The sequence below is a fragment of the Centruroides vittatus genome, unplaced genomic scaffold, assembly GCF_030686945.1.
Source record: "Centruroides vittatus isolate TY-2023 unplaced genomic scaffold, ASM3068694v2 contig_476, whole genome shotgun sequence".
Lineage (NCBI taxonomy): Eukaryota > Metazoa > Arthropoda > Arachnida > Scorpiones > Buthidae > Centruroides > Centruroides vittatus.
The window spans coordinates 6,144-33,064 of record NW_027122268.1 but is presented as its reverse complement, the minus strand read 5'-3'; the positions used below and the strand labels follow the sequence as shown (position 1 = coordinate 33,064).

At 30.1% G+C, this 26,921-nt stretch overlaps 1 protein-coding gene across 1 annotated transcript in view; it reads left to right on the top strand.

The window, feature by feature from the left end:
* The window catches only part of l(2)k05819 (transmembrane protein 94-like protein l(2)k05819), a 72,079-nt gene extending 45,570 nt beyond the window's left edge, over positions 1–26,509 (top strand). Inside the window, exons 14-21 of the mRNA XM_067273423.1 lie at positions 765–867; positions 3,692–3,859; positions 8,396–8,582; positions 10,357–10,440; positions 16,515–16,585; positions 16,680–16,809; positions 24,656–24,783; positions 26,275–26,509. Coding sequence (XP_067129524.1) covers positions 765–867; positions 3,692–3,859; positions 8,396–8,582; positions 10,357–10,440; positions 16,515–16,585; positions 16,680–16,809; positions 24,656–24,783; positions 26,275–26,509 — 1,106 coding nt within the window. The remainder of the gene's footprint in view (positions 1–764; positions 868–3,691; positions 3,860–8,395; positions 8,583–10,356; positions 10,441–16,514; positions 16,586–16,679; positions 16,810–24,655; positions 24,784–26,274) is intronic.
* Positions 26,510–26,921: the final 412 nt, after the last annotated feature.

The following is a 26,921-nucleotide window of genomic DNA, read 5'->3' as shown; positions in this document are numbered from 1 at the left end:
ACATTATATATTATTTTATTTTGTTTGAACTTGAATAATTTAAGAATAAGCTATTAATTTGACTTAAATGAACTATTTTAGAAACACGGTAATAAGAAAAGTGAAAATTAATGATAAAGTAAAAATGCTGAAGAAATGGTTTAGTGTTTGTACAATTCAGAAAGTATTTGCAAAAATATGTGATGAAATTTTATTACAGACCAGTATCAATCAACAGACTACTGCTTTGAATAGCACTGCTCTAAAAATTTAATCCTTTTTTAAAGTTATAGAATGTAATAAACAACATACTCTGGTATTTACACAATAATTTATTTATTGTGTGTTAATCTGATAAATGTCTTGTATAATAATATAAATATAAAATATAATACTAAACTTAGAAATAATGTTCATTTTTTGTTGGAAACTAAATTATAACATTTTAACATAAAACCGTCTTTAACCATTTAGAATTAAAAAGCTCATGCTGTCTCTATCACATAAATATTACTTGTGTAATAATTACTGCATGGTAAGATAGAAAAATATATTTCAGCTATTATGATTATTACGAGAAAAATATCTTTGTTTTGTATTTCCCTTTAACAAGTTTTAGGAGCATAATTTTGAAACCAAACAAAAATAGTAACAAAAAATAAAAAGCTATGGTCTTTATATATTTTAATTTTGATTATTTTTAATAGAAAATTGAATTTTTAAAATTAAGTGACAGTAGTTTTAAAGTCTGATTTTAATTATAATTTTCTTAAAAATATTTTTAGGTAGTTTTCAATTATTTTCACAAGGGACTGCAGATTTACTTTTAGATGTGTGCAGTGAATATTGGGATGGACAAGATTTATGCAGCTTAACAGAATCAGATAGGTAATAATTTTTATTTAAGTTTATAGCTGACTTAAAGTTATACTTTATTACATTATTTGAAATTTTAAATTATGCAGAAAACTAATTTGATTCAATAATAGTAGCAATCATTCTGTGGTTTTTCATAGAATAATAAATTTTACTTGGAAGGATTTTACTAAGCTCATTCCAGTATAATTATTACTACAAATTAATATTTTTGATGAATTATATAACTATCTTAGATTTTATGGTAAAAATTTAATAATTTTAAAATATTATAACTTTGAAGTAGAATTTAAAGATGAGTATATTTAATTATTAAAAAAACTGCAAATTTTTGTTAAGTTTTACATAAAGTGAAGATGTTGTGTTTGATAAAATACACAACTGAATAATTTTAAATTTTTAGTAAATCTAAAATTTATTAATACAAAAACTATATAATTATTTCTTTTCTTACGAATTTTAAGTTCACAAAGAAGAAATGTTAATGCTTTTGTATAGTTATGTACTCCGAGACTGTGTCTTCCTTTTATTCTTTTTTATCTTCACAACTAGGTGCATTAATAGAGACAAGGCATCTTTACATCATCTTTATTCTGGGTCTTCTATAGGCCGATACATGTTTCGAGCAAAGGCCCCCCTCATCTGTCACCTACACAATAAGACACATTATAAATTTCTTACATTACAATGTTTTATCACGACAAGTTACAACATACCGTGACTTGCAGGATTTTCCTCAGGTGGTGTTGACACGTATACATTCTGTTTAAAAATTACGTATTTACAGGTAAAAATTGTTAAAATACCATTGCAGTTTAAAATATATCTACAATTTTAAATTACTATTACAGTGAAGGCTTCATGGTTTAACATCGAACATCATGGTCGATGGTTGACGTTCAATGTTAAACCATGAAGCCTTCACTGTAATAGTAATTTAAAATTGTATATACATTTTAAACTGCAATGGTATTTTAACAATTTTTACCTGTAAATACGTAATTTTTAAACAGAATGTATACGTGTCAACACCACCTGAGGAAAATCCTGCAAGTCACGGTATGTTGTAATTTGTCATGATAAAGCATTGTAATGTAAGAAATTTATAATGTGTCTTATTGTGTAGGTGACAGATGAGGGGGGCCTTTGCTCGAAACATGTATCGGCCTATAGAAGACCCAGAATAAAGATGATGTAAAGATGCCTTGTGTCTATTAATGCACCAGTCGTAAAGATGAAAAAGAAAAAGACCTTTTAAAAAGACCGAAAACATTTGGAATTAGAATTAAAAGGCTGCATTTTAAAGGTTGATAGGTGTTGAGACAAAAAAGAAAAAAAAAAATACTTTTGTACTTTTGTTATATTCAAATGTCAAATATTGTTATGTTCACTATAGAATTGTTGAAAATAAAATATCTGAAAATACATATACAATATGTACCGTACATAAGTTTTTCTTTACAATTATGTGGCATTTTCCATATTGAAGTCTTAATTTAGTTGTTTTTGATGAAAAAATAATTAGAAATATTATATTTAAATAAATACTTTTATAATAGCTATTCACTGGGTTCCTACACACCTGGAAAGTCAGGGATTTTCATTAGTGTTCAGAAAAAGTCATGGAAAGTCAGGAAATTGTTTCTTTGTCACCTTGTTGATTTTGTTTGCTGACAGTATGGTTGACCAAGTGTAGCTGTCTGCAGGCAGCAAGAAATATTGTGGTACAATGTAACTTATGAGAAGGGGTGCAGAATATTTTTAGGATCCAAAATTTTACCCAAATATACCCAAAATTTTCTCAAAATTATAGTGCACAAAATATACAAGCATACAACAATATCAATTGTTATTTTTAAATTTTAAAATACTTTTATATTTTAAAACTGTTGTATTAATTATGTAGTATTACAAATTAGAGAGAAAAATCTAATATTCTTAATAATTTAACATTGATAAAAAATTTTTGAAATATTTTAACTCTCTATATCTCACAATTTACACTTTCAATTTGAGGGCAGATATTAATGAACTGATGAAAAAACTGATTACAAAGAATCAAAAATGATAAATAACTTAAATAATACCATTTGAATTAATATTATCATTCTCTCATTTTAATAATTTTGATTGTTTATTTATAAAACAGTTTCTGATTTCTGAAACTTTTTTCCCAGTTTATTAGTATTTTATAAAGTTTGGAAAACTTATTAAGGGACAAATTTAATAAATTTATACTTTTGTACATGGATTATACAGAATTTTTTAATAATAATTAATGGCTTTTTTCTTTTTTCAAGCCATGAAGTTTTACAGTTATGAGTTATTAACAGAATAAATTATTTTTATTTAATAAAACATTTTAGTTTATGTAGAGAAGACATGCCATAATTCTATCTTTCTTATTTTATTTTTAATTTTACTAATTTGTCAATTATAAAAAATATATAACTGTTAATTAGAAAAAATAACCAGTTAAAAAATTGGAGAAGCAATAGTGTATATGTATAATAAGTCAAGTGGTGATTTATTTTGTTAATGTGCCGTATTGTAAGGGATGTGAGGATCAGGGTAAGTCATGGAATATGATACAAAAATTTGAGTAGGAACCCTGTATTTATTTGACTGCAATTATTTTATTGTATTCTAAATTGTAAATTTTTTGTTATCTATACCATTTCATATATAATTTCTACAAAAATATTTAATAATATGGTTTTTTGAAATTACCTTGAAGTTATAATAGTAATTTATGAGTTTTAATTTAAAAATTATAATATACATTTTATTTGCATATGGAATTAATGCTATAATTATTTTAAAATGTTATTCACAGGAAACGCATTCTTGATTTTTATCATCGTTCAAGTTTGACAGCATATTGCATGGCATTTGCTTATGGACCATTTGAATTGTGTTCGGATGAACAATTTTTTGACAAATATATGGAACTTTCGTCAGACAGTAGTCATCTTTTTCATTCTTCAAAAACTGGATCTGTAAGGTTAGGAATTGTCTTATAATTTTATTTATACCTAGTGTAGTTATTGTATTTCGAGACTGATGACATAAAAAAATTGCTTACCATAAATATTAGTGGCTGACATCATCTTCAAAGTAGTCTTTTTCTGAGGCAATACAATGACCTCAGTGGTGCTTCCATATCTGGAAGCATTTCTGGAAGTCATTTTCTTAAGTTTGTTCAATTCTGTCTGTGACTCAATCTGAATTTTCTCCTGGAATCTTTGTCCTTTTAGTTTCATTTTTAGTTTTGGCTACAAGAAGTCACAAAATGAGATGTCTGGCAAGTAGGGAAAATGGGACATTACATCTATGTAATTGATATCCAAAAATTGTTGAATTAAAAGGGTAGATGCAGGAGAGCATTGTTGCGATAGAGCAGCAATGTCTTGTTCTGTCTTCTGTCAGGTCTCTTCCTCCATCCATTCTTCCATAGATGCTTTAAAACCTCAACATTTAAAGCAGCATTAACTGTTGACCAAGAGGAACAAACTTCTTGTGAATAATTCCTTGCCTTGCCTTTAGACATGGGTTTCTGGATTTTTCCATTGAATTGACTGTCATTTAGACTCCAGGTCATAGGAATAGATTCAGCTTTCATCAACTTTAATGACATTAGAAAGAAAACTGAGGTCTAGTGCAGCATTTTGTTTGAGGTCATACCCTTTGCTCTGACCTCAAACAATTTTTTCTGCAATCTATTGCACATTCAGTTCATTGGACAGATTTTTATGATAAGTTTAATAATTAATTCCCACTATCGCACTGATCTGAATAATGTGATGAATTTTCTCTGTGATTTTCCATCATTGAACATGTTGTTGGTCAACTAGCACAGTGATTTTCAATCTTTTTTTTGTCACGGTACACTTTTAATAATTTAAAAATTTGGCGGCACATGCGGTTACTTCAGTAAGTACCGCAGGACAACCAGTGACGTCATAATAGTGATTTTTTAAATGCAGTTGGTTATTTAGGTACATTTCCTAAATGCCTTGGTAACTACCGGTAGTTATCGATAACACCAGTTACAAGGTAGAACCAAATGAACTACTTGTCTGACGTCACTTATGTATGGGTATTCGCAGTGGCGGCACACTTCAAAAATCTCAATGGTTGAGAATCACTGAACTAGCATACTCATCATCAACTGACATTCTGTTGCCTTTAAACTAGAAAACCACTCAAAAAAGTTGGGTTTAACCCAAAGCCTATTTTCCAAAAGCTGTCTTTAACATTTTGTAGATTTCTATATATTTTTAGCTGTTTTTCCTAACTTAAAACAGAATTTAACACATGCATATTTATGAAAATCTATCATGGTGTAAATCATACACAATACAGAATATTGTACATGTTTAAAACAACTCATATAGTCATTACTCTTCATACATGAAGCAAGACAATTTCTCTCATATAAATTTATCATATCTTTAAATTGCTATTCATAATGTCTAATCATTGAATTATAATTCAGTTTTGCATAGGAATTCAATTTGGGAATATAATGACTACATCACATATTAACTTAATTTTAATCATATTTAAATTATTTATATAATCAATGATATCTAATCAGACTAATTACTCTTATCATAATTTAACTTTGAAATAAAAGTAAAATGGATATAAGAAAAATTAGCATTTTTAGAAGTTTTGATCTTTTGATACTTTTTTAATTATATGATGTAAATAAAAGTTTATCTAGAAACAATTATTGCAAAATAAATTACTATAAACGACAGAATTAGCAAGTTTCCTACAGAATATAAGTAAAAGAAAATCTTGAAATAAAGCTTTTAACAAAATATTATGAGTTAATTGTTAGTTATTTAATAATGTATGTTTCAGTAATACAACTATAATTGTTAAAAAAGTTATTTACAACATTGTCCAATGTAATCTGGCAATCATTTCACTTTTATCTAAAAGTTGTGTTTATATATGTTTATATTTGTTGTTTATTTTACAACAATAATACTTTAAAAGACAGACATTTAAATTAATTTTCTAATAATAAAATTAATTAATGACATAAGTCGTTTTAATTCACTTCACTGAAAGAAAAGAAATATATATTTGGAGAATTAAAATATATATATATAGGTGATCAGTATTGACTGCACAATAATCATACCAAGTGATTCCTTGTCAAAAACCAACCCAAAAAAGTGTTATCAGTTTTTTGATTGGATGTGAAATTCCAGCGATATTTTCATCAAAAAGTTTAATGATGTATTTTCAGTCATTTGCAATTTTAGCTGTAAAGCATCAAACAAAGTATCTCTTAGGCATCCTTGGGGTTGCTGATAACTTGGAATAAATCAAGACACACATACAAAAAGAAAGCATGTAATAGATTTGAAAATCTGAATGTGTGCATCAAACTAGGAGTTGTTTGCATGCATGTATGATAGTATGTATAAAAAGTCAGAGAAAGAAACAAAAGTTTATGCCAGCATTTTAGCTTATACTACATTTGTTAAACAATTTCATTTTATCTTGATGCCAGGCAATACTTCTTTTTTTCTTGTTTTTGTTTTTCAGTTATGTCATAGTGTGCAAAAATATTGTGACATGTACCTCTTGTTGGGGGAGTCATTGCTTACCATTAGGAGCAGCAAGGCTATACAGTTAATATTTGGCATGATATTGCCTGGATCCCCCAATTCATCTGGCATCTTGACCGTTGAATGCACAAAATAGGTAGGGTCATATCTATGCCAAATGCAGGCAGTGAAAATGTACATTTTGTGCATATACAAGCTGTCAAGGATGTTGTATTAGCATTGATACAGGATTACCCAATGACCAGTAGCCAGACAATTGTGACAATTAAATATGCATCAAAATATAATGCTGTCCATTTTACATGATGAGGATCTGCATTCATATCAGTTCACGAGTGCAAAGTCTTCATCGGCAGGATTCCCAGGGAGACAAGATTAATGCGAGTAGCTGTTACAGCACCATTACTCAGATAATACTTTCATCCACCAGATTTTGTGGATTGATGAAACAAAGTTTCCTTGTGTGTGTGTCTTTAACAGCCATAACAGCCATGTTTGGGCATTAGAAAATACTCATGCTACAGATTCACACTCATACCAAGTCTATTGGGGTTGTTTCACACACCAAATATTGTCAGTATTTGGTGTGTTATTGTGCATGATATTCTTATGAGACTATATCTTCTTCCTGAATATACAACAGCTTGAAACTATGTAGATTTTTTGCACAGTATCCTGCCAGATTGCTCAGATGACATATCTTTAGATCTTATTTGCACTTTATGGTTTCAGTATAATAGAGCACTGGTGTATCCTTCGTCAGTTGTTCACCACCACTTGGAATATCCAGTTCAATGAATTGACTGTGGTGGTTCAGTCACATGGCCTGCTAGATCATCTGATCTGAATCTTGTAGACTTCTTATGCAAGCATCTCAAAGCACTTGTTTACAAATGGCCACCAGACTCTAACAGGACCTAGTGGCTGTTTTGCGCACAGCCATAATAGCCATAACATCTGCCATTCTGTAACATGTACAAATATTCTATAGACAGTTGTTTGTTGCTTGCCAGATGGAGGTCATTTTTTACACTTATTATAAAATAATGTAACCAGTTATGCTACAAGTTAATAAATAACTTCTTTCTATGAGTTATTTCTGATTCGTCTCTTTGTCCAAAGTGACATCATAGACCTTTCAATTCAAACACTTCTGGAATGCCACATCCAATCGAAAAACAGATAAGTTTCTGAGGTTGGTTTTCAAAAAGAATGACATAATGTGACTATTGTGTGGTTGATTCTGATCACTCTGTGTATATTTTATTATAAAAAAAATTATTTAAAAACTTTTCTAACTTTAACTTTTTTATGGCTGTTCATTAAACAAAGTAGTATGCATTTGTTACGTTGGAAATTCCACTATCCAAGCTTTGATGTTTAACTTGAGCCATTTGATATTCAAACTATATTTTATATTACATAAAATATAATTTTATAGTAGCTGATTTTAGTAATTAATTGATAATGAAACATTATTGCAAATACTGCTACAAATTACAAATGTTTGACCAGTAAATTAGAACTAAATTTGAGTCTATTTCTTTCCTTTATTTCTCCAGTTAGATCTTAGTCTGTTTCTTATCATAAAAGTCTATACTGGTTATTATCAGAAATGTGTTTTAGTCATCTTGTTTCATTATCAGCTGATTCTGTTCTAAAATCAGCTGATAATGCAGTGAAATGGAATTGTTTGAAAACATTACTGATGATGGAATCTTAATATGTTTCAAAAACTTTTATGCTTAAGTAAAGTTTTAATTTCTGAAGGCAAGTACTATTCCTTTGGAATTGTTTTATTAAAGTAATAAAATGGAATCAGAAAGGTATGAAATCTGTAAAATATTTGATTATTTTATCAAATATTTATAATATTGATAAGTTTTTATGTATTCTGTTTTCTTTTAAAATAGATTAGTAAATTTATTTTAGTCTTTTTTAATTATTAGATCGTGGGACAGACAATCTTTAGAAGGCAAAGGTAAAACTATACTTAGTCGACATTTAAGCACCGATTCCATTCTGTTAAAAACTCATGAGGATGATGATAGTTCTGCACAAATTGAAAACTGCCTTCAACAGATTGGTAATGAAATCTTTATTGGAATGGTAACCATGCAATATCAAGCATGTAGGGTAAGCTTTATTTCTTTAATTTTTAGATAATTTTTTAAACTATTAAAAATTAATTATTATTTATGTTATTTATTTGATAGTGTCAATTAATAAAACTGAATTTAATCATACTTTCCATTTTACTAGAAAAAAAACATGTAAAGTATTACTTAATAGTTTTATAGCAGTGTAAACCGGTTGTCATTAAGCAACTTAAAACTTATGTTAAAAATTAATATTATAAATGTAAAAAGTAAACTAGTAAAAAATAAAAATCTTATATTATTTATTTCTTATTTAATAATTTGAATTTTATTATTATTTTTTATATTTCTTTAATGAAATATAATCATATTTATGTCATTATTACATTTGTATCTCTTCATTTACAATACAGATAAAGTTTTAATTTTTTATTATACTAGATGTGTTACCCATTGTTGACAGGAGATATGTATTTGGTGAAATTATATTTACTTACCTAAAGAGTATATCTATCTGCAGAGAATTGTGTTACAGATTCATTATATTCTTATTAAAGGTGTGGAATATTTTCTAGATAAACTTATGGAATAACCTCCTGATATACAACATCTCATGTTTTATCATCAGGAGCACAAATGAACAGATTTTCAGCTACTAACATGTGAGCATGCAACATAGAGTTGGCCATATGAAAAGCAACTGCATTCCCGGTCAAGTCCCACAACTCTTGGGCTTTGGCCTTGAGAGCTGTTAATCATCATTGCAAAGTATAGACTGACTGGAAATTGTAGGCATTTATATTCGAATGGGTAGTTTGTCGGGATTAATGGTATGCTTTTAAATGATATATCTGTCTTTCAATTTTGAATGTTGGCATGAAATTTTTTTGAAGTATTTCAGTGGCACCAAAACTTGTCATTTGGAAGGCCCTATTGTGCTTTAAAAAATGTGTAGTGTCAGGATGAATCCCATTTAATAGTAATAGAAAAAGTTTGGGGGCAAGTACAACATCTAGTTTAACTTTGCCAGAAGAGTAGCAAATCCCTTGTGATTCATTCTTCCACTTCAGAGCACTGCAATACCCACATACTTTATCTATAGACTCAATATTAACTGATGATGAATAGTCTAAGGGTGTCATAAATGAAAGCACTTCAGAGTTTTTTGTGCCAAGGATTTGTCGTTTTTGAGTAGGCATAATCTTCACTCACACAAATAAATAAAACTCATGCAAATACGGCTAGGCCTAACAAAATCACGAACACAATACGTAACGATTTGAAAACCCACCATATGTGCACATACTGCCATCTAGCATGATGATGTCACTTTTTTAATGCCGCAAAGATTTTGCTAATTAACTAATTATAATTTAATGTTAGTTCTTCAAATATAATAGTAAACTTCAATAATACACTTTTCTTGTAAATAATGCCTTGATAGGAAGTACTAATTCATGTGTTGCCATCTAGTGAAGAGAGAGACAAATAGACAGACAGAAATCTGTTGCAGTTTTATTTAATTAATAAAACATCTGTAGGTTTGATTAGTGGTAAACATTCCAGGGATTATAAAGATGCTACAGTTAAAATTTGGTAACAATTGGTTCAGTAGTTTTTGCAGTTAGTTGGAACTAACGAAAAATAAGTTGTCTCTTTATGTAGTAGTATAGATTAATAAAAAGAATTAAAAGTTTCCATTTGTTAAAAGAAATTTTTTTTAATATGGATTCATAATTATTAAATTATTATATAAATAAAGAAAAGTTCTATTCATAGAATAATAATTCAATTAAATAATTTTTATTTAGGATTTTGTACAGTTAATAGAACAGTTAGACAAAGCTTGTATTCGATTTGTTCATTTTTCCAAAGAAAATGAATTGCGAAGCAGAGTAAGTTCTTAATTTTAATTTTTATAAATGTGCTGTGCTGTACAAATACTTGTATGAATGTGAATATGTATAAATATATACATGTTTTGATATGTAAATGAATGTGTGCATAAATTGTGCTACTATTTTGGCCTATTATTAATTAAATATGTTTAATGCAATATTATTTATAGTTTTACAATGTCTACTTTTAAATTTGCAATGAAATTATATATAAATAAATAATTACTATAAACAAAGAATTGAATAAAAAAATATGTATCTCAAAAACTGGGTTTGTATAAATATATCACTCAATAAAACCAACACCAGCACATAACAAGTAAAAAGGAAACATTTATGAACATTTTCATCTATGTGAAATAGACATCCTCAAGTGATTCTATTTTTGGTATGCCGTTTTTTTTATATCATATATACGTGAGATTGTCTATTTCACATAGACGAAAACATTCATAAATTTTTCCTTTTTACTTGTTATGTGCTGGTGTTGGTTTTATTGAGTGATATATATGAATAAAAGATATTTAAAACTAACAGGAAGATTAAGTAAACAATACAATAGAACTTCAGTTATTCAGACTCTGATTATCTGGATTGCCCTTTAATTTTGTTAAGAAGTTAAGTTAAAATTCAGGTATAAAAGATAAGAGTAGTGAAACTGCACATCTTTTTTCTTCTAGTATCTGTATTAAATTAGAGACCAAGATCTTTTTAAAACACACAGCTATTTTATTCTTTTCCTTTATAAGCAGTGCATTTCGGATTAAATTTTCTTAATTCTTCCTCGGGCTATAAATTCACTAAAAGAATGCATTAACAAAGTTATTTGATGTATTAATTACAAATAATATAAGGTGCAAAACACTAATTTTCTGACGTAATAGTCATTTAACTTGTTTTATCCCAATGCACACCTATTTATTAAAAATAAATAGACATGCATGTATATATTTTTGTGCATGAAAAGTAACTTTTTTCCAAATGCAGAAAATAAACTATATTTATTTGTAGATACATTTCCACATTTAATATTTTATTTGCACATAATTGTGTACACGTTTATATAACAGAAAGTTTGGATAGGAAAAACGACTGTTTAAAGCAAAAATTCAGTTATCTAGCTATTTTACATATCCAGATTGGTTTAGTCAGAGCTTTATTTTATTTAACTGTAAACATCTCAAAATCTGATGTTATTAATCAGAGCCAAACAATTGCCATAATGTATCTTGCTATATTTCTGTTACTATTAATAGCAGCAGAAATATAGCTTGATACATTACAGCAATTGTTTGGTTTACAGTCTTTAAGATTTAAAATGATTAGCTTTCTAATGCTTTAAGCCATATTGGTTTTTATCTACTTTCTGTTAAGTATATGTAACAAGGGAAAATATTTGAAATTGTGTCAAATTTGCCTTGTGGATTTTTTGCAAATCTCCGTGTTTTGAAACCTCCTATTTCTTTTAACTATTTTAATTCTTTTAACTATTTTAATTCTTTTTTGACCTTTCTCGTAAACTTTTACACGATTAACTTACTGTAATGTAAATTATGGTGTAATTTATATCTCATCAATTAATTCTGATCTGGAAACAAAGATTAGACAGAGACTAAGAGAGCGTAACTGTCAATGCATCAGCATAGTAAGCAGTAGTTGTGGATTTGAATCTTGCTCTATATCAGTGGTTCTCAACCTTCCTAGTGGTGCAACCCTTTAATACAGTTTTTCATGTTGTGGTGACCCCCAACCATAAAATTATTTTCATTGCTACTTCATAACTGTAATTTTGCTACTGTTATGAATCGTAATGTAAATATCTGATATGCAGGATGTATTTTCATTGTTACAAATTGAACATAATTAAAGCATAGTGACTAATCACAAAAACAATATGTAATTATATATTGTGAAATATTTATTTATAATTACAAATAAATGAAATTTTGTCTTGAAGCATGGTGTAGTATGGATAACAGTCTTAATATAACAACAGTAAACTACATTGCTACATTTTGCGACAATGTGAGTAAAAAGCCAACGTCAGTACTAAGATTGAGATTGCTTCTTTCTCACCAGATCAGAAATTCTTGGGCACTCTGCAAGAGCACAGTGAAGATCATCTTCCACAACAAGTCTACTTCTGTATTTAGACTTGATAACCAACAAGCTGGAAAACCCTGTTTCACAAAGATATGTTGTTGGAAATGAAAGAAGGCTCAACACAGTCTCAGACAGAACAGGATATGATTTGCAAACACTTGATCCAGAATTTTGTAACTGACATTGTAGAGAAATCAGTTCTCACTGCATCACTGTACATAAGTTTAATGAACTCCTCTTGTGCTGTCTCAGGAACATCTTGACTGTGAATGGGCTTCTAGCAAGTGCAAATGGGGTGTCAGGTAGATTTGGAAAGTACAATGAAATTTTATCTGCAAGCATGTGCAAGTGTTCTTTCACAGAAATTATTATTGTAATCCTTTTGTCTGGTTCAATGTCATGTTCCTCAAAGAAAGCAGATAAGGTAGGCAAGATGTAAATTTTATTTTCATCCAGTTTTTTTTGCCAAAGCTGAAGTTTTGTTTGGAATGATTGGATTTTTTCAAACAAATGGGGCATGTTGCATTTGGTCCTTGCAGTGATAAATTTAACTGATTTAAGCTGGCAAAGATGTCAATCAAGTAAGCTATTTTCTGCAGTTCACTTTTATTGCTGAAAAGTGTTTCAAACTGCAATCTTGTTTTCTGATTAAAAAACATTTTGAGTTCATCACGAAGCTCAAAAACATGTTTTAAAACTTTTCCTTTTGACAACCATCTCACTTCAGTGTGAAATAGCAGAGCATTGTTCAGCACATCCAACTCATTGCGCAATTGCGAAAACAGTCAACTGTTTAAAGTGCTCACCTTTATAAAATTGACAGAACTTATGATGCTTTTCATTACTTCTTGTAACTCTTGTGGCAGTGTCTTCATTGCTAATATTGCCTATGAATCATACAGTGAGTTCCAATGATTTTTGGTGACTCATTCAGTACCAAATGTTGAAATCCAGATCAACATCCTAGCATAGCTGGAACACCATCTGTGCAAATACCACAAAGAGATCTTATCTTATCTTTCTCAAGAGATCTTATACTCTTTCAGAAATGAACTAACTGTGTCAAATACATCACATGCAGTAGTTGTCATTTCAAGAGGATTGCAAAAAAGAAACTCATCTTTAAAGTCGCCATCATTAATATACCTCATGTAAGCCAGTAACTGTGAACACTTTGCAATGTCTGTAGATTCATCAAGCTGGATACTAAATATTGGAAGTGGAGCAGATTTAATTTCCTGGATTACCTGATCAAGAATATCAGCAAACATGTCATCTATTCTTCTGTGGACAGTGTTGTTAGATAAGGACATTGCACTTAGTTTTGTAATAACAAATTCATCTCCGATCAAAACTCGAACAATGTCTTTGGTCACTGGCAAAGTAAATCCTCAGCAATGGTGTGAGGTTTCATAACTCTGGAGATTCTGAGTGCCACCAAATATGAAGCTTTAACGGATGCTATGTTTTGTTTGTGGTACTTGCCACCAGTGTCAAGTCTGGCTTTCTTGAGTCCATCAGCTTTGCTTCTAAAATAGTTGGTATCCTTGCCAGTGATGCTCAGATGCTTGCTATCAAAATGGCATTTTAGTTTGTTTGGCTTCATAGATTTGGCTGATAGAACTTCACAACAAATAACACATTGCGGTTTCTCAATTCCTTCTCAATTATTGAGGTAAAACTATACTGTAAAAAATCCTCACTATATTTTCTTTTCTTAATGTTCTTCTCTACACGATCCATTGTCATGGATGGTTTGCTAATGAAAATAACATATAACGATAGCTTTAATAATACAAAAGATGATACATGGCATAGTTCAGTCAATACAGTTCATTAAAGTTTCCTATGATTTACCAGTCTCTGTATTGTTTCTTTACATACCTGTTACTATCAAAAGGGGGCAGTATTCACATCAACCACAGCTGAATATAAAAAGACTGATCAGCATCCAGATTAAGTTTCCATGGTACAGATATTTTTTGCAGTAGTTGATGATTTTACAGTACATGATTTTACATTTACCCATTAATTATAATTCACGAAGTGTCATTTTACCTCCAATACTGCTGCTTTCAACACAGCAGCTGCTTTTTACACAGTAGCTGCTCTCTACACATGTGTGATTGGTCCACATAAGTACATTATGGTGTGAATCCTGTCACATACACTTGTATTTGTATGGGGTGTATGTGATGAGGTTTGCGTGATAATGTCATCATGCTGGGTACTCATATGTGGGCATATTTGCATGTGGGCAGACCTACCTGGAAATGGATAGAGGAGCAGTGTCTTGGTTCCTAAGACTGTTGGAAATTACATATTTCTGATGGTCTTAGGCGACCCCTGTGAAAGAGTCGTTCAACCCCAAAAGGATCGTGACCCACAGGTTGAGAACTGCTGCTCTATATCAATATTTTCTTCCAAAATAGTCTAAATTATATTATTATTTTGACCACTTTGGATGTTCTTGTGAATTAGGACTTGTTATACTGAGAGAAGAGAAAAACACAATTTCCAATTAAAAAATATTTACTGTAACTTAATCTTGATCATGTTACAGTAAGTATCTTGTAACAAGATTACATTACAGTAATTATATTTTAATTGGAAATTGCATTTCTCTTTCCTGGTATAACAAGTCCTAGTTCACAAGAACATTCATAGTGGACAAAAGTATAATATAAGTAATTAAGGACAAGCACACATCAACAATAGTCTAAATTAATTTATTTCTGATTTTTAAGTTTCATACATGATATTGGTATAACTGACTATCTTTAATCTTTAATCTTTAATCTTAAATGACTCTATGGCCATTGGCCTTTTCCAAGTGTCAAAACAAAGTACAGTACATAATATCTATATAAATAATTACCATATATCTCGGTAGATAAGACAAGGTATAAATTTTTGTCGAAGTTTTATAGTTTTATAATATATCTGTCCTATAAGACGACCCCCAAACTATCAATGGCCTATGAATTTAGTTTAGATCAGCGATCATAAACTAATATTCATCTGGATAATAACACTGTATAGCATATACAGAATTATGTCCTGTTTGTAAGTTTTTGAAAGAACATCAAATTTTATTTTCTTGCATCTGGCAGCATTGCCTTGCGATTATTGCAAACATTCACACTGATTCAGACATTCAGATAATGACCTTGACTATTCACAAAAACGTCATATGTGCTATTCTATTTGTGGACATACCCTATTCTTTACTAGTAAATAATTACGGTTTGTCTTATTTACTATAATGGTTTTAATTTGTATAAATTTCAATCTAATTTTTTTTTGTATCTGTCCTATAAGACGACCCCAGATTTTGGGGGCCCTTTTTTTATGATTTAACTCTCGTCTTATCTGCCGAGATATACGGTAACCAATTTCTAGCCTGATAGTTAACATGTTTCTATCATTTGATTATTAGTTAATGGATTAGTTTAAGTTTAGAATTTCTATTCTTTGAAAAAGAAAAATTCTTCATTAAATTACAAAAATTTCATTAATAGTAGGATAAAATATTTTAAGGCATTTTTTTTAATTACAAAAGAGGCAGCTTTTTAAATTAAATTACAGTAGAATTCTGATTATTTGAATGCCAATTAACTGAATGTTCAGTTATCTGAACCACCATTTCTCCCACTAATGTCAGATGGAAATTCTCGTATATCATGCACCTATTTGCTGTGACAGATCCAAATAATCAGTAGGATGCTACTTGCATATTGATGAGTAAATAAATATCATACATGTAAAATATGGTGCTCCTACTCTGTAATTTCATCTTTACATGTTAATCCACTTATCTGAAGTTTCAATTACTCAAATCATCTGCAGAATGAATTAATTTGAATAATTGGAGCTCTATTTTAGTTTTATTTTTATATGAATTTATAATTTGAAATGTTTCTGTTATGTATATTTTACACAGATTAACATTAAATAAATTTTTATAGGTTTTCTCAGAAAAAATGGGACTGGAATCTGGTTGGAATTGCCATATATCTCTGCTTGGTGAGGGAACAAGGTGGATAATTTTTAAAATAATATATAAAATAAATGATTTATTTGTTTAGTAGTTTAACATGAATTTAAATAAGTTATGAACAATACTTATTTAGAACAGAAAATGATGGTTCAACTAATCAGCAAACATCATCTCAAACAAAATCTAAAATTGCTGGATTACATTATAAAATAGCATCATCTGAGAATGTACAAGAAACTTCAAATGATTGCATAGGTACTAAAGTAAGTGCATTGTAACAGTGCATTTTGATAAAATTTAATTTATCAAAATACTTGAAATAGAAATACCTGAAATACCTACTTAAGTAATATAAACAATTGAATATTCAATGATATTTTCTTTTGTATTTAATTTTTGTTTTAATATTTTATTAAATATTTAAAATGTTTTGTAAATTGTTTCATGTAATCTATGTTATTGAAAGTACTCATTAATCAACTTTTTTCAGTTTTAACATTTTACGATTTTTATTTAAAAAGTTTTAAAAAATATTTTAATTTCAACACTAAGTTTTAAATAACACTTTAGTTTTAACTAGATAAAAAGTCACATTTTTATTAGTTAATAATTATTTATGTCCAATAATTTATTAAACTGTAAAGTTTAATATTAAACAAGTACAATAATTTAATAAAATTTGACTCTTTTTGTTGAATTCTGAAATAATTTTTGTCCAAGTTTCTCATTATGATAATTACTAGATTTGATTATGCTGTTACTGGTTCAGAAAGACTTAAACCGAGATTGGAAATATAATTCTTAAGCATTGATTTATATGCACAAAATAACTATGTAATATGCATGCATATATGCACAAAAAATAAAAATATGCATAAAAGTATGGAAAATTTCATGCAACAATTAATAAAATTACCAGTGAATTTGCATAAAAACATTGTTTAATTAATTAAAATGAGTACACATTTTTTACATATCTTTAGGGTTTTACATTGTTTATAATTTAAAATATAATAAAATACAAGTATTCCTCATATAACGTGACATTCTTACAACATGGTTTCGCTCTAACATGATTCAAGACTTGGAGACACCCAAGCAAATGAAAGTATCACAATTCCACACTACCCAACACCATAGTAAAGTTAATTACGTACCTCAAAGCCTGTTAGGTACTGGTGAGTACTTAACAGGTATGTAATTAACTTTACTCCAGTGTTGGGTAGTGTGGAATTGTAATAATTAGCGATGCTGGCTAACCCATATAATAGAACACTTATAAGCCTAACCAAGGCTAGAGCAAGACATGAATTTCTAACAGACTGTAAGGAGTTTTACTCATGTCATTTTTTCGCATTCAACTTCCACCTGGTAGCAAGCCACTGCTTAGTAAAGTGCAGTAGATATGCCTAAATAGGGCTATTCGAATGTCAAGGAAGACCATTTATCCTAAATTGGCAGAGCTAGTGCAAATTAAAAACGGACTCTACAGACAGAGCCCGGACACCTTAGCCTAAGAAAATGCAAAGTTGGTGGCGATACACAACGCTTAATATCAACCTGAGATGCTATTACAGAAAACTACAATGGATCCTAAGGTTCTAAGTACCTAAAGGTCATGAACATTCCAAGTTCCCATTTATTGTATGAGATGACTTGCAGTTACCTGACTTCATAATGGAAGTTTTAAGTTATGGACCTAAGTTTGCATCCCCTCCTACAACGAGGGATTTGAATCGCATCCCCTACTTAGAGACTCTACTGATAGGCCTACCAGACATACGAAAGGAATATTACCATTGGAAGACCACGCACAGAATTGAAAATACAAAGGAGCCTTACAAAATAATGCAGTTGAGAACAAAATTACGACACACAAACCATTGGATGCAGCAAAACAGGGTCTCGTTGGTCAAGGCCGACAAGAACAAATCTCTTGTCCTCATGAGACGCACCTACATGTGATCAGCTGTTATTGGAGTACATCAATTCAACACAATGTGAGAGCATGGACGGTAGTATGGTGGACAAGTTACAATTGAGGGTTAAGCGATTCGCCACTACCAAATTAGTTAAATGCCTAGAAATAGGAAATATTATGATTGACACACCTAGGCTATTCACATTTGCTAAAACTTACAAACAGGGACAACAACTACCACCTATTGTCAATAAAACATGGGCACTAACATGCAAGCTTGAGAAGCTCACTCACAAGTTACTCTCTCCACACTTAGAGGGGACAGGGTTATTTAGAGTATAAGTATACTATAAATAACCCTGTGGACCTATTAATTCTCCTCAGAGAAATCAACTCCCCTCCACAATTTCTCATGGTATTGGACTTTAAATCCCTATACCCTTCGATTCAACTCCCGCCTACCTTTTGTGCCTTTAGGGATCTCCTATTCAACATTGTGAATGATGAAAGCTTACATCAGCAAGTCCTAGAAATGGCACATCTATTATGCTACAATTTGTTTTTTCAAATCAATGGTACAATATATGAACAATGAAGAGGAGTCCCAATGGGCCCCATCTCAGGAGACTTGTGTGAGATGGTAATAAGACAATTGGAATGTACGATCCTCCCACACCACCTCTCTAACAACATTTTATGTAAGAGGTACATAGATGATATAGTCATTCTATGGAAGATGCCACCAGACATCTCAGCCTTTGTTGATTCTGTTAACAACCCATACGGTTTAGCCATTGAAATTGATCAAGTGCACCCTACCGAGGTCCATTTCCTCGACATTAGCATTAGAATTGAAGGATCGGCAATCCATACAGAGGTGTACTATAAACCTGGAGCAGAATCCATATACATACCTGTGGGGTCTTGTGACCCATATCAACATAAAATTGCAGCTTATAATGCTTTAATTAGAAGAGCGCACACTCACTCGTTCACGCAGCAAGCTCTTCATGCCAAACTGAGACATACTTATCGCATAGCCATGGACCATGGGTACCCCAAGCTCACCCGTAAGTTAATTGACAGGTTTTACCACTCCAAGAAACACTACAAGTCTTCCATGACAAAAACTGACCTGATGATGAAGAAAGGATCCCAGTCACTTACAACCCATATCTCAACTCAATATATATGGAGATAGCTAAGACGCACCACATTCGCATCACATACAGAAGATGTCCGACCATTTTTGACATCCTTTGTAACAGAAAAAACATTCCTAACTGGGACAGACTCCCAGGAATCTACAACATCCTAATTAAAGATCACAGATGCGATAGAGAACTCATTTACATTGGCTCTATGAAGCGCTCCTTGGGGATTAGAATAAAAGAGCACATAGCAAACATACAGCATGCCAGGGACACCACTGCACTTGCCACTTACGCCAGTGACCCTGACATAGAGCTGGATTTTAACCAGGCGAGAATTATCCGCACCTCACCACACACGGAACATCTAAGGTGGTTGGAGGCCTATATATATTTACAAATACAGCCTTAACAACAACTGTATTAACCAAAAGAAGAATTAAATCTGTTCATAGCATGGCAAGTGCTAATGGATAAAGAACTATAAATTATCATCAATCACTACCTTCTATAATGTGCATGCCTAATAAGATGTCATCGAGTAAACATATTCAAATTTCAAATAATGTTCCTTTTTAATGGCTTTCTAATGGAAATTCATTGCCACCTAAAGAAGAACCATTTGGAAGGTTCAAAAACGTTTGTGGAAATCTAATTTTTCATTTTTTAATGTTAATTTCACATCGGTAACAGGCTTTGAGGTATGTAATTAATGAAAATATCAGATTTTATGGGGAAAAAACTAGAGAAAAATCAAGATGTTGCTGATACTTCAGATTAAGATCATCAGAAAAACTTGGAAGATGATAATATTTTGCCAAAATGAAAACATCCTTATTTAGCAGTGAAGAAAAAAATACTAATGTGCAATACTTTTGATCATGATTGTTAGTTAATTATTGATTGCTTTAATAAACATATTTTCTTTTTAATTACAAAAAGGAATAGTATACTTTTGCTAACTTTTTGAATCTAACCTTATGTTTTGTACTAGTCCAGTGGTTCCCAAACTTTTTTGATTCTTAGCACCCTTGCTAAATGCAGATTTTCCCAAGGCACCCTATGTGAAATTCTAACATTATAAATATTTTCTAACATTTTATGGTGTTCCTGTGAGGAAGCTGCAATGCCTTAGGGTGCCATTGTGCACACTTTGGGAACTGCTGTACTAGTCCTTTATTTCGTATAGCACAAATTTGCATAATACGGCAGTTTTTTGGAACCTAATTACCATGTTATACGGGGGATATCTGTATTTACTTGCATCTTAAATTATTGTGACTGTAACATGCTAATATTTTATTTAAATTTTGCACAGAAAACTTATGGCACTAGTCTGTTAATAACCTCTTGTACATAAAAAAAGATCTATACATCTACACATGACACTTGCAAAGCTATAATGCAGCATCTGGTTTGGGGAAATGTCCACAGCAAAATCTAGATCAGGAAGTGGGGAACATTTTTAGCCATTACCCTAAAATATACTTGTGTAAGTCAATATTACCCCCAGATTTTGAAAAGGAGAAAATCAATACAAATTTAAATTAAACACTATTTATTGAATCATTTTACACTGAAAATGAAAAAAGTTTTATGGAAATAGTAAATAATAGACAAACCAAATAAAATTATCTTTTTGGAACATAATAATTTCATTGAGAACTTTTACTCTGTAGGTTTTGGAGAAATTCCTTATTACCTCCAATAATTTCATTTTTACCCCAGTTCCCCGACCACTGATCTAGATTTTCTTCTTGTAAGAATGGCAGAAATTGTTCTTAAAACATTGTAGGTAGAATTTTTATCAAGAAGACTAAACTTTTCCACAGATTTAACTTCTGAAGGATCTAGAGTTTATAATATTTTTTCTTTTGTAAATCAACAATGTCTAACTGTTCTTGAAGGAACAGTCCCTTTTCTTCTAAACTTTCTATGTATTTTGCTCGAAATTTAGGGAAAGAGGAAGTGTTCCTCTTTCCAAACTTTCTATGGATTTTGTACTGGTCCTCCTGCCTGTATGTTTTACTGTTCTATTCTGATCCAAAAATTAACAAAAATTTTATTTACTGAAGATACTAGTCTATCCACATCAGAAAAACTGCTCCTAATGATTTCTATAAATCAATCCATGAGCCAGACAAGTCAGTTGCATTAAATGTGGATAAAAAAAATTTTTTAGTGCACTAGCTGCCTTCACCATCTCTTCAGAACTGTCTGTCACAAGCAGCAACACTTTATGATGCTGGATCTTTCCTGACCACAGAATACCTAAAGCCTCATTTACAAATCAAGCTACAGTTTCATAATATATTTCTTCAAGTGTGTATGTGATACAATAGGGTAACTTTTATACAGTGTTTTTAGGATTCTAACTATTGCATTAACAACACACCATCAATAGCATCTGTTGTTTCATTCACCAGTATCCAAATATCATTATTTCCAATATCCTTGAAAATTTTATTTAAAGACTTTTCATAGATGTCTAGCAGACATTTAAAAACAATTTCCATGTGTTTTTAAATGTTTTTACATAATGAAGCAAACGAGAAGCCTTAAATAAGAGATCGACTCCACCCATAAAGACTGCTTTACTCCAGAGGTTGTGAAATAAAAGCAGAATATGAAGACCTTTGTTGCTTCTTTTGATTTGTGAATATTTTTATATATATTTATTGTCCTAGGCTATTTCATTAATTTTTGTATTAATTGAAATATTTTTTAAGAAACATTTCAATTTCAGTATTTCACAAGGAATGCTCATCATTAAACTCAATCATGTTTCATCATTAAGTTTATTCCATGGAATTCCTTCTGCAAGCATTGTTTCAAATAGGTCGTCATTGAAAAGATCATGTTCCTGTGTTTTTGAAGACTTACTCATTAAAAATATTTGCATTTCTGATGTTTTCTTATATCTGTCATAGCATTTTTTATTATATTCTTTTGACCCATTGTTACATTAAAACGTTTTTAGAAATCTCTTGTTCCATTATTAAATAAATATTAATAGTATTTACCACAAAACAGGAAATATTCACAGATATACCCTTCAGCAAGCTTAATATTATTTGGAAAACAAAAACAAAACTGTAACAACAAGTGGCCTCTGGTAACAAGAAAAAGTACTTAGCTAACAATATCAAAAAGAAATAACAACAACCAACTATATAGATTCCATTTGCAGGTTTTCCTTGAACCTAGAAAGAAAATTTCTTAGTTTACATGTTATCTACCCTAGATTGATAATTGACCAAAGTTATCAATCTAGTTATCAAGTTATCAAAGTTATCAAGTTTTTTCCATTTTTTATAACTAATCCAATTTAGTAAAGGATTTTGAGAAATTGAAACAACTTCTCACACAATCTTTGGGAAGGATAAATCAACACACTAAAAACCTTTTTTATATCCCTGTATGAACAGCTCATGGGGATGTAATAATATTTTTATCACTTCAGTAGCTTGTACGGCGAAAATTAGTTTCCAATTTTTAAATAATTTGGAATTTAAAATAATTTTAAACACATTGTTCGAATTCCAGTTTCAAATTTTATACTGGTCAATAGCCTGACGAAGACCAAATTTATGGTCAAAAACATTAGTTTTTATCTAAAGCAGTTCATACTGGGATATAAAAAAGGTTTTTAGTTGTGTTGAGAATTTGAAAAATAACAAGTTCCATAACAATGCAAAATGTGATTGCTGGGCAATTTGAAACATTTGAATTTTGTGCACTCATATATAATTGGGTGGCAGACTGATATTTTTGTGTTTTATACAGCAGAAATAAACTACAGTCAAGACCTTGTGTTGCAAATGTTCCAATCCTATGCATCCAAAGCTGGGGAAATTGGAATTCTGGGAAATGATCTGATTGGAAATTTAGCATTCATACATCATGACTAACCAGCCAAATATTTTAAACAATTTATCAAGCCAGTGTGTCTGCAAATTATAGTTTTCAAAATTTTCCTGGAAATCCTGGTTTGTAAAAAACAATTTTTTATTCTAGTCACTGGAGCTCTGCTAAATTTCCCAGATCTAGGCAAATTTCTCTGACCCCACTTGAGAATAACAGCTCTGACCAATTCAGTGAGTCATTGAATTTGAGGAAACACACTAACATTAGTGACAATGATGTTTAGGGTATGGCCCCCTAAAGATTGGTAGATGTCTGATTAGAATCTCGTGCCTACCAGTGGCCCAGTAGCGTAGCGAGGGGGGTGCAAGGAAGTGTATCATGCACCGGGCGCCACTCTCAGAAGGGCGCCCAAATGGTCTCCAAGACAAACTATATGTGTTTCTGGAGGGGGAAGAGGGGCGCCAATAAAGTGTCGGGCGCCAGTTATGCCCCGGGTGCCAGTTATGTTCGCTACGCCACTGCAGTGGCCAACGCATAATGTTTCGTACCCTGAACGCTGGGAGTTCTGTCGTGGGTTTGCGCCTCGCTCGGAGACGGGCTGGGCACGTGGAGTTTTCCGGGTTTTCTCCCACATCTGTAATGTCTAGATAGGAGCCAGTTTCCCTTAGAAAGACCTCCCAGAAGGCACCCCCTAAGCAGATCGCACAAGTGTTGCATTGCCATAACTAAACAAACAAACAAACAAAAACTGAATAGAATCTCTTGCAATACTTGCAGTAACCATTGGGTTTTTTGTGTTTTCATCTCATAGCAAAAAACATGCAATATTTCAAAACTTGGACAACAATAAAATGTTGATCAACAGTTTGGAATGCTAATATCTTAGTAAATATACACAAAACTATCAATATGAAATATGCACTTGTGTGTGAAATATGCATTTATGTGCACATAAAATTTGGCTTATGAACCTGTTACAATAAACACAAAACAATGAAATGAATTTCAGGAAGATGCAGGAAAGGAAAAACAAGGAAAAAACAAGTACATGGGTTAAAATCCAATGCTTGAAAATTGTAATTAATATTTCACATGTTCTATCTATTGTTTGAAACATTTATCACATAATTTATAAATTGAATATTATTGAATTTAAAAACTTTTTTTCAGCCGGCTAGATGTGTAAGTGCACCAAGTTTAATAAATCTAGATATTACCACTGTAAAATTTGAAGATGAAATTAGTATGTATTCAAAAAGTGAAGACTCAATATCTGATACACATTCAGCAACCTCTAGGTATTTACTTTTCACATTAACTTTTCACATTTATTAAATTAAAAATTTATTAAATTTTTAATTTTATTAATTAATTTTAGCACTATTATTATTACTATTACTAAATTTTTTTCATTAACTTCAAATAATTTATATTAAATGGCTCTATATGAAAAGCTAACCTTCAAAAAGCTCATTAAATTAAAATTGCTTTATAGATATCAAAATTTTTACTTAATATTGTAAGATTACTATCACTATAAAAAAATACGAACATTAATTTTATTTTTATAATAATTTCTATACAAAATCCAGCTGAACATTAGAAAATATTATGATGTACAAATATAAACATCTTAAACTCGATAGTTATATATTAAAGTTAAATGATTGCCGAATTATTAATGATTGTTAATTGCTGGATTGTCAGTTACACTATGCAGATGAAGGTCCCCTGGTTAGTGTGATTGGAAATGTGACTGCACGCTAAGCAGGAGTTGTGGGTTCGAGTCCCATTCCCAGGCAGATTTTTTTCCCCCAGAATTTTTCTAAGTTAATTATTAAAATATTAATTTAATTATAATTATTAAATTTTAGCAAGAGATGGCACCTAACATTTACCTCTAGTGCCAAATTACTTAGCATTTAATAATAAGTAAATGTCATTCATTCATTCATTATTCTTCTGAAGAACAAATATTTATCAGAATAGTTTCAAAATTTGCATTGATGAAAGCATTGGTGTTTTGTCAAGACATAAGTATAAAATTATTTAATTAAACTAACGGTAGAAGATTTTACGAGAAATTAATTTCCCAAAAAAAACACTTAAATTATAGAAACATATTAATATTATATTTTTGCCCCACGGGAACACAAAATCATATAGCATCTGACCTAATAGACTTTCCTTTTACAAGTTTTTTAAAAGCTGTAAAGAAAATAATAAAGATAAAAAGGAAACACTTTTCCTGTCTTATCTGATAGAAAAGATTTTATAAATTCATTTGTACTTTCTTTCAAGAGATTGCCATCTTTCAAAATTTGTAGTCCTTAAAATAGTTTTTTAAGTTATGCATTTTATAAATTGTAACTATAATTTATTGGATAGCACAATTTTATTTAAGAAAAAGTAGAAATGAATTTATAAAACATATTGTATCTGTTAGTTAAGTTTAGTTTATTAAATTTTACTTATAAATAAGTAAAATTTAATAAACTAAACTTTTATGTGCACATAAAATTTGGCTTATTACAAACTTAATAAATTTTATATAATTTAATTTTAATTTTAATGTAATTTTAATAAATATTTACTATCCTTATTTAGAGAGTTAAATACCTAAATATTGTCATTATTTAAATAATAATAATAATTTAATTTTCTCATTAGCTATAAATTAGTTAGAATAGTGAAATAAACAATTTTATTGTAAACAAATATTACATTATACATTATATTTATTTATTTGTTTTGCATTAATTATATTATTTTTAAATATATAAATATAGGGATCAAATGTTACCACAGTGCATATCAGATCATTCTCCCCGATTAATTAGTAGTGATGTGACTAATAAAAAGCTGTTGACTCTTGATATGTCTCATCAGTTGGAAGATAAATATTCTCTTGAAGATGAACCTGAAGGAAATCTTTCACATTCTCCAAGTCATGTGACAGAAAGTACTGAACAAAGTGCACCAGTAACATTTGATATGTCTAATAGAGTAAGTTTTTCATTTTAGACTTTAACAAAACAAATAAAAATTCTCAATCAATATCTTGCATGATTAACATGAATATTTCTTTAAAAACTTATTGCTATTAGCATTTAAATCACATTTAAATGATGTTAATATATAAAATAAAAATGGTATGTACAAAAGATATGATAAAAATATATAAAATGTATAAAATAAAGCATGCAATGTACTATATTTACTCTGGTATAAGACAATCTCGCTTATAGGATATGGTATGACTTTAGACATCAAAATAAAGAAAATTAGATTTTTTAATACAATTCTAATTTTATTTCGTTTAATCACAAATAAAATATTATCAAATGCATGTATTAAGGCAAACAACCACGTTTGCCTTAATACATGATGAATGGAAAACAAAACTAAAACATCATAATGCACATAACTAGAAAAA